Source organism: Cyprinodon variegatus, unplaced genomic scaffold, assembly GCF_000732505.1.
Source record: "Cyprinodon variegatus isolate N-32 unplaced genomic scaffold, C_variegatus-1.0 Scaffold606, whole genome shotgun sequence".
Lineage (NCBI taxonomy): Eukaryota > Metazoa > Chordata > Actinopteri > Cyprinodontiformes > Cyprinodontidae > Cyprinodon > Cyprinodon variegatus.
In genome coordinates, this window is record NW_015151059.1 from 497,284 (window position 1) to 506,924 (window position 9,641).

General features: G+C 41.2%; 1 protein-coding gene across 1 annotated transcript; it reads left to right on the plus strand.

Annotated features, from left to right (window-relative positions):
* Window positions 1-6,304, plus strand: mthfs (5,10-methenyltetrahydrofolate synthetase (5-formyltetrahydrofolate cyclo-ligase)). Its single transcript, XM_015392783.1, has 3 exons — window positions 1-235; window positions 612-876; window positions 5,716-6,304. Exons 1-3 carry the CDS (start codon window positions 59-61, stop codon window positions 5,937-5,939), a joined length of 666 nt encoding a protein of 221 aa, XP_015248269.1. The 5' UTR covers window positions 1-58; the 3' UTR covers window positions 5,940-6,304.
* The last annotated feature ends 3,337 nt before the right edge of the window (window positions 6,305-9,641 follow it).

Genomic DNA, 9,641 nt, shown 5'->3' on the forward strand with positions numbered 1-9,641 from the left:
ACATTAGTTCCGCTCAGTTGGACGTCATGTCGTTGAACTCCTGCCCTGTCAGGCGATCATGCGCTTGTTAATATTTAGCTCCTGGCCGTTCGGCCACGCAGGTCGCTCCCTGAGCGCAGGCAGCATGGCGGCGCTGAGAGCCTCCAAACAGGCCCTGAGGAAGGAGCTGAAGCGGCGGCTCGCTGCGCTCAGCGCGGCGGAGAAGCAGCGGCAGTCCCTGCTGCTCTCAGGCATGGTGAGGAGCTGCTCTGCACCGATGCTAGTCAGGACTGGCCCTACATGCCACTGCAGCGCCGCCATATTGGACAGGGCAGAGCTCTGAAGCTTTCAGCTGTTTCTGCTGCAGCTGCATTAAACAGGCTTGGTTAACCTGCCACATGTTAATTCATGTTTGAAAAGACTAAAAAACTAATTGTTTACTGTAAATCCAGCTTTTATTTTTCAGAAGGCTAAGTAATAATTTCTTTTAAAAATTTTACACCTTGCCTTATTTGGTTAAATCAAATGATTGTTTCATTAGAAGTGTCATTGTCAGCATATAAAGCGATGAACTCAACTGTTTGCTGTAAAGTTGTTGTTTTTCCTGCTGATTCGTGTCCATCTTCTTCCAGCTGTTCAAACACCCAAAGTATATCTCTTCTCAGCGTATCGCAGTGTTTCTCAGTATGGATGATGAGGTGCGGACTGAAGAAATCCTCAAAGACATGTTCAAAGAGGGTAAAAGTTGCTTCATACCCAGATATCAGCAGAATAACTCACATATGGACATGCTGAAGCTCAGCAGTCTGCAGGACCTGGAAACTCTGCCTCTGACATCCTGGAACATCAGGCAGCCAGCAGAGGATTGCACCAGCCGAGAGGAGGCATTGTCTTCAGGTCAGAAGGTCCATTAAATCAAGGTCGCCTTCAATGTTTAACCATGAAATATTTTAATAACTGATGTGATTATATGTCAGCAAAAAATGACTTACAATACTTCTTGCTGCATCGACGGTCTTGTTTCCATCATGTAAGTCTAACCCAGCTTCTGCTGGGGGAAATAATCCAGTTGCCCCTGAAGTGAGTTACTCAGCCTGATCTAAGCAGGTCAATGTTTTGGTTAATGCCCTCCAGCAGGGGTCACCCATAAAAACCAGCGAGAGTCGAATTATGAAAATCAACAGTAAAGGTGTGGAGACATTTTGTATTATAATCTGTTATTTAAACAGAATTTAGCACTGAAATAAAATGAGGTGTTTATGCATCCATGTTATACATCAATTTTTTATATAAATAAAATAGAACATTTTTCCATTTTAAAATCTAAAGTGTTTTTATAAGTTTATAAAAACAATCGATCAGTTTGGTTTATAGACAATTTCCTGATTCCCATATTTTCTCAAACCCCTGAACTGATGGTTTGTTATTTTCTTTCTTTTTTCTGTCTTAATGTTGGCAGTGGGCTTTAGGCTGCCCTGCAAGGCTTTAAACCTGGGTTTGAATGGAGACTGAGCCATTCTCAAGCACATATCAAAAACTAGGATTGTTCGTTTAAATGATTGGATGCAAACCATTAGAACTTCAACAGACCAGGAAGCAGATTTCTCAAAATATTTATTTTATACTAAGAGGCTTAAAAGTTTAATCAAATCCAGTCAGAACGCCCAAGAAAGCCTCTCATAACTTGAAAAGAAACTTCTCCTCTGAGGCCTGGGTGAAGAGATGTTGCATTTGGAAGCAGAGAACAAAGTTCATCCAAACCATGGATGATCCTATTTATCCCTGTTTCAAAAATCCACAACTAAACCAAAATATTCGAGCAGAAACCGAAAATATGCTGGACGCTGATGGGGATTGTTTTAATATGTCATTAAATTAAGCATTCATTTCTGCATGTTTTGCTCCTACAAATTTAATGATAATATGGCGCATGTTCTCCTCATGTCCCGAGGTTAAGTCAGAGTGCAGCAAGATGGGAGGAACAGCGGAGTCTGTAGGCTTTGCTTTGCGCAGGCGGGGCGGAGCGAAGATGGAGAATGTGGGATTTCGAGGTTAGACAGTGTCGTCGGACAACATGCAGTAATCTATAAATGTTTTAAATCAGGTTGGGTCTGGATTAGCCAGCACATGGGTCCGCATCCAGACCGTGGTCCGCTAATCCATGACCTCTGACCTATAGTATAGAGCAGGGGTCGGCAACCCACGGCTCCGGAGCCACATCCGGCTCTTTCATCCTTATACTGCGGCTCTGAGTGGCTTGAGAAAATAAATTACTAAAAAAAGCGAAGTATTTAATTTAAGTGTATTTTATTTGTGTTAGTTCTTTAATATTTTAGTCCTAAATTGGAAGATTATTGTGATCCATGGACTACATTAAAAACAAACACCGCTAACGCCTCACAGATGACAGCTTACAGTCCTGCGTAAAGATGAGAGTGACTTCGTTTAGCCCCGATTTGCAGACCCTGTGCACAGAGGTTCAGGAGCAGAAGTCCCATTAACCAGGTTAAATACATATTTATGGGGATATTTTGCAAATATTTATTTTTCATTGTTTAGTGACACAGTTATATTTGAAATTCAGGTCAAGGCTCCGCAACCTGCTCTGAAAGCCCAAAGGCGATATAAGGATGACGGCTCACGCCATTTTTTTTGCTTTTGTTTGCTACATGGATCATTTAAGTTCAGCTTTTTAATTTATTTGAAAGAGACATTCAGACATTGTATTATTTTTTTCGAGAATTCAAAATGTTTAAAATGTGTTCATTAGATAAAATGTAATTTTTTCTGTAGCACTTAGTGGATTTCATAAGCAACACACTTTAGTTGTTTATACAAAGTGTAAAGGTAAGAAAAAGCAATATATACAGTGTTATCTTCATTTTAGATAAGATGATAGCCCATCTTCAAAGGGTAGTCAAAGCACTAATAAGTGTTCTGTATGGCTGGGGTGAACCCCGAAGCATAAAAGGGAAGCTGTTGTTGTTTTTTAAAAATATTTTTTCTTTCTATTTAATGAATGCGTTCATAAATAAATTCATTTTAGATGTCATAAAGTATTTGCGGCTCCCAGTGTTTTCCGTTGAAACCGGATCAAATGGCTCTTTCGGTGTTAAAGGTTGCCGACCCCTGGTATAGAGATATTATGTAATATTCCAGACTCTGTCTCTCCTGGATCTAGATGTGCTTATGGAGGAGAGTTAAGATTTATAATTAACCTCAATTAACATTTCTAGCTCAGATTTGCCAATTGATTTCTAACATTTTACTCATTAGTTTATAGTTTTTGACTAAACCTAAAGGCCTTTTGACAGCGGCCCTGAGGTGCAAATCAGCAATACAAAATCAATACACTTTAACAAAGTCCTAAACAAACTGACATTTCACAAAACCCAGGTGAACGTGATGCTGCTATAGGCTTGGACTGCCGGAGGACAGTCGCCATCAACCCTCTTAGACAACTTTTATTGTCATTTTGAGTGAATATAAAGCCAAAATTCCTTTTGTGCAGCTTTCATGACATTTCCATCCATAAAGTGCAGCAGTGATCAGATGTAAACAGTGTGGGAGAAAAACCATGGTGGAAAAAAACACATTGATCTGGAAGTTCAGAGCATTAATATATATGGAGCAAATCTGCAGTATTTTGGTTTGGTGTCATCAGTGTGATGCAGAGTCTGTGATTTAGAGTTTTCTTTCAGGACCAGCAGGTTCTGCAACAGCTTCTTCCCCACCGCCATCTGACTGCTGAATATTTTGTAAAATGGGTTATTGTATTTATTATATTTTATCATTATATATATATATATATATATATATATATATATATATATATATAAAAAAAAATTAGAACTGTAAATTTACAGTCAGTATACTATAATTCAAGGCTGCACTTTTAAAAAAGATACATTTTCCAGAGAGCTGTTCTAAACAAAATTTATTTTTGTTTTTACACTTGTGTAAACAAAATGACAAATAAAATCAGTCTAAGCCTCTTCCCAGAGGGCAGCAGGGAGAACAGTCCATGGTGGGGGGGTGAGGGGTCATTGATGATGTCACGGGATCAGGACATGCAGCGCTGGGATGAAATGTCTTTAATGGAGGGAAGAGGAGCCCCCATGATCCTCTCTGATCCTCTCACGCTGACTGCATGACTTAAGCTTGAGATTTAGGGAATTTTTACACCTATTTTTATCACTTTTTTTTTTTCAAACAGCAACTATTCCCAAATCTGGCGACTTTTTTCCTTTGTTGTCTGAGATTTTGTTGAAAACACTCATGGCTCGGAAGGTGCGCTCAAAGATTGGGCAGTTTTGCACTCAGATCTGGCCACTGATTGCACAGTGGGCAGATCTGAGTTCGGTATTTACTTTGAAATGACGAGCAAGACCACCAGCTCCCTGGGTCCATCAGATAGTACCTAAACACTGCTGGTTTGGGGAGTCCAGGAGCAGCCAGATCACAAGAACTTCAGGAAAATGGCGGTGTCAACGAGTGTAAGCTTTTCTTTATCAGGTCCAATCAGCTGTGTTTGCCACAGTGAATCCATAGAAACCTTAGAAGCAATGTCAGTAGAAACAGGATGAACCTCAGCTGAGTTTGGAGCTTCATAGCCTGTGGATTCTGCAGCAGTGCAGGAGACACGCTTTGGGGGGAGCATGTCTTTGTCTGTATGAATATACCATTCATCTACATTTGATGGACTGACGAGTATCGGTTGGAAAATTGTTGCATGTTGCCCAACTTTGGTTCAGAACTACTGTGGATGTACCAATTCTGGGAGATTTTAAGTTGGAGTGGAGCTAGCTGGTTGCTAGGTGACCAAACTGCAGGAGTCGACCATTGAAAAAGCTGTTTGACTAAAAGGGACGATAAGGTGTTGAGTGTGGACATGTTCAGTTTGAAGTTCTGAAGCCTTTAGATGTTCCCGGGACTCGGCCTGTGATCCACAGACAATCAGAATCTCTTCAGTTTCCGTTGCTGTTGGCTGGTTCTCCAAACCTTGGGACAACGTTTCATTTCAGTCTAATGCATTCCGTTGGGAACTAACGGACTTAGAAAATGTTCTGGTTTCAACCAACTCTCCAAAGGGTCTGATTTCTAAATTCTATGCACTCTTACTCAGCCCTGTACCATCAGGCTTTGACTTTGTCAAGCGGCTGTGGGGGCATGATCTGGAGATGCAATTCAGTCCCTCTGATTGGCTTAAGATCTGCGATGGAACCTTTCCTCAATGCACTTGTATTTCTATACAAGAACAGAATTTTAAACTTTTCTATAGGTCCTACTATACCCCTGTTCGTCTTCAGAGAATGTACCCGGACCGTTCCAATCTGTGTTGCAAATGTTTGAGGCATAGAGGTACTTTTTTCCATCTATTCTGGTCATGTGATTTATTAAGGACCTGTTGGAGGGACGTTCATTTGGTGATTGAAAAGGTTCTGGGGGTTTGCTTCTTTTTGTCTCCCGTGTTTTATCTTCAATTTCTTGCAAATAAATGTATTTTGTTACAATGAACCTCTCCTACTGCTCCCACAGTAAATATGTGGCTCACACAGATATGTTATCCTTCCTTTGGAAACGCTGACCCACGATCTCAATCACAGATCAGACACCTTTTTGGCACTTTGGGGTCCCCTTGAGTCTTTTCTGCTCGGTCCCTTGGATTCTAGGGAAGTGTTTAACATTCTAAGGTGTTTAACAGTTAAAATGTTTCTGTCCTAAATGCCTTTACAGGAGGTCTGGATCTGATGTTGATGCCTGGCCTGGGATTTGACGTCTCTGGGGGACGTCTTGGACGTGGAAAGGGCTTCTATGACACCTATCTGAGACGCTGCAGTGAACACCCTAAAGGAAGACCTTACACCATCGCCCTGGCCTTCAAAGAGCAGCTCTGTCAAAACATCCCTGTTGACTCTAATGATGTCTTCATAGATGAGGTCCTCTATGAGCACCAGTAGCTACTCTACCCTTCATGTTGATCATTCCGTCTAAGATTCAGGCTCAATCCACCCATAGGTCTTACAAATCATTTTGACCATTAATTTGATATCTCATGGATGACCTTCCAGCTGTAATTAATCTGATGTCATTTTACAGTCTGACCTACTAATTAAAGTTCATGAAAGATCAGGAAATGATTCATTCATGGCCCATTCAGATGTGGAATATGAACGCTGTCTCTCGGTCAATTTGTTTTAATAAAACATAAAGCTTTCTGTTTGTTAGAAGGCAGTGACCTTTAGAAGCTGCTGGAACAGAAGCCTTTAAAGCTCCCATATTATGCTACATTTGAAAATAAAAACATTAATCTGACCCCCAGAGCATGTTTGCGTCGTTTTTTTCAGGAAAATTCCTCTCAGATTTAACAACAACCTCCTGATTCAGCCTCTGGATGAGCTGCCCATCCTCCTCCACAGCCCGTAACCATGACAACCAGTCAGCGTTTGTAAAGATAGTGGCTTGCAGAAATAATACATTAGGAAGACAGACCTTAACAGATGGTGTGCTACAGCCCTCTTATGACATCATAAGGAAAAAGCTTTTCAAACGGAGGTTATTAAGCACATTTTAGCTTAAAGGTGGAGAATGAATGCTTTACTGATGGTTTTCGTTGGAACATTTGTTCCTGCTGATCGCAGGTCTATCTGAAGCCACCAGTGGTCTTTGGCTCTGAGACATCGCTTCTGATCATTCCCTTCACTCGTCTGTCAGGAATCATGCGAGGAGCACCTCTCGGTTTTAGGTTCTTTCCACTGCAGGATTCTGAAATCCTGAAGCCATCATTATGATGAGAAAACTCTTTACTTTAAGCCAGGGATCCCCAAACTCGGTCCTCATGGCCCCCTGTCCTGCAGGTTTTAGAGGTTTCCTTGCTCCAGCACAGCTGATTTTAATTGAAAGCTGATTAACAGGCTTTTGGTCTACTGCAATCATTATAACCAGCTGTGCTGAAGAAGAGAAACCTCTAAAACCTGCAGGACAGGGGGCCTTGAGGACCGGGTTTGGGGATGCCTGCTTTAAGCCATCATCAGATGTTTCTTGTTTGATACCAGAGATCATTTGGGACGGAAACAGCTGATATTTCTTTGCTCTGATTGCTTTAAACTTCTGAGAGATATGGGCTTTCCATGCCTTCCTTCACTCGTTCAATACTCCCCCTCTCCCCGTGCCATTCCACATTATTACACAGAACCTCATTTCTACACATCTATGGTTTGATTCCTTTGTATGAGTTACATGGATTGTTACCAACAACTGGTGAAAATGTCAGTAACCCCTCTAGAAATAGGTTTATTGAGGCAAATGGTGGTGTGGTCAATACTTATTTAATCCGCTGTAAAATAAAAAGAAAGCAAATAATAATGAATTTTTAGTCAGTAGTTACAGTGGGGGAAATAAGTATTTGACCCCTTGCTGATTTTGCAGGTTTGCCCACTTAGAAAGAATGCAACAATCCATAACTTTAATCATATGTACATTCTAACAGTGAGAGACAGAATCCCAAAGAAAATTCCAGAAAATCACATTATATAAATTTATAAAAATTAATAACCATCTGATGAGAAAAAACAAGTATTTGACCCCCTGGACAAACAGCATGTATTCTGGCTCCTATACAAGCCAGTTAGTCTTTCTTTCAGACACAGCCCCAATCCCAAGCAATTATCTACATCAAATACACCTGCCTCACCTGGTTACCTGTATAAAATACACCTGTCAACACCCAAACAACCAGCATCCAACATCACCACCATGGGCAAGACCAAAGAGCTTTCTGCGGACATCAGGGACAAGATTGTTAATCTGCACAAGGCTGGGATGGGCTACAAGAGAATTGGGAAGCAACTTGGAGAGAAAAGATCAACTTGGGGGCAGTTATCAGGAAATGGAAGAAGCACCGCACCACCGCCAACCTCCCTCGGTCTGGGCCTCCACACAAGATCTGGCCTGGTGGGGTGTCCCTGATCATGCCAACGGTGAGGAAACATCCCAAAACCACAAGGGGGGAACTGATGAATCAACTGAAGGCGGCTGATACCACAGTTTCAAAAGAAACGGTTGGTAACACACTACGCCGTCATGGATTGAAATCCTGCAGCGCACGCAAGGTCCCCCTGCTGAAGAAGAAACATGTACAGGCCTGCATGAAGTTCGCCATTCACCACCTGGACGACTCAGAAGAGGCCTGGAAGAAGGTGATGTGGTCAGATGAGACCAAAATAGAACTTATTGGCCTCAACTCAACTCGTCGTGTTTGGAGGGCACAGAACACTGAGTACAACCCAAAGAACACCATCCCCACCGTCAAGCATGGTGGTTGCAACATCATGCTTTGGGGGGTGCTTTTCAGCCAAGGGGGCGGGACAACTCCATGGTATTGAGGGGAGGATGGACGGGGCCAAGTATGGTGGAATTCTGGACCAACATCTCCTTCCCTCATAGAGAGAGCTGAAGATGGGTGGAGCACACCGCCAAAGCAACAAAAGAGTGGCTGAAGAAGAAGCACATCAAGGTTCTGGAGTGGCCTAGCCAGTCTCCAGACCTGAATCCGATTGAAAATCTTTGGAGGGAGCTTAAAATTCGAGTTGCCAGGCGACAACCTGGGAACCTGAATGATTTGGAGGCTGTCTGCAGGGAGGAGTGGGCCAATATCCCTGCTGAAATGTGCACAAACCTTGTCACCAACTATAAAAACCGTTTGACATCTGTGCTGGACAATAATGGCTTTTCTACAAAATATTAACATGCTGTTTGTCCAGGCGTCAAATACTTGTTTTTCCTCATCAGATGGTTATCAATTTTAATAAATTCATATGATGTGATTTTCTGGAATTTTCTTTTGGATTCTGTCTCACTGTTAGGATGTACATATGATTAAAATTGTAGATTGTTGCATTCTTTGGAAGTGGGCAAACCCGCAAAATCAGCAAGGGGTCAAATACTTATTTCCCCCACTGTACTTGTAGGCTGTTTAACAAACATAATAGTGAAATATTTTCACTGTTTTGGTGAATTTACTGATGGAAACTGTTCACATCATTTCCTGGGGATTTATGAGCTTTAACTGATGTTGATTAGAAAAGGTTTATCTTTTAAAAACAGCTGTTCAATGATGTTGGGAGCCTATAGAAACGTTTCTACAGGAACTTTAATGACCCTGACTTAGACTTTACACGTTTTATGAAAGATTGCAGTTTTTTGTTGTTGTTTCTGTTTAGTCTCTCCAGCTCCATAACTTTCTGAGAAACTTTCCTCTTTCCAGGATGAAAAGGTGGAAGTAAGTTAAACAATCACACATTTCAACCCAAATGGCTGTGTATTTAATTTAAATAATTTATTGAATAAATAAATTGTATACAAATTTTACGTGCAACAAGAAAAAAAAAAAAGTAAACCAAAATATAAAGGAGGCTTATGAGCACAGATGAAAGGCAGCAGATCTGACTGAAGGGAGCAGTCAGGCCTGTTGGACATAAGGATGTGATAAAAAAAAAGTGTTGGAAAAAAAACGCCCAGTTCAGCTTTTAAATATTACATTCAACCATTTCAGGCTCGTCATGCCAGCATTAAAAGACACATTTTAAACTTCTTATTAAAGCTGTTTCATGAATTATATCATCTAGAATCATTTATTTTCTTGATCATTTTAGGTGAGATAT

Excerpts from the sequence above, each read along its gene's own strand:
- mthfs (XM_015392783.1), top strand. The coding sequence starts at position 59 with ATGCGCTTGTTAATATTTAGCTCCTGGCCGTTCGGCCACGCAGGTCGC. Across the intron at positions 236-611 it reads CCCTGCTGCTCTCAGGCATG|CTGTTCAAACACCCAAAGTA; the intron begins GTGAGGAGCTGC and ends ATCTTCTTCCAG. Across the intron at positions 877-5,715 it reads AGAGGAGGCATTGTCTTCAG|GAGGTCTGGATCTGATGTTG; the intron begins GTCAGAAGGTCC and ends ATGCCTTTACAG.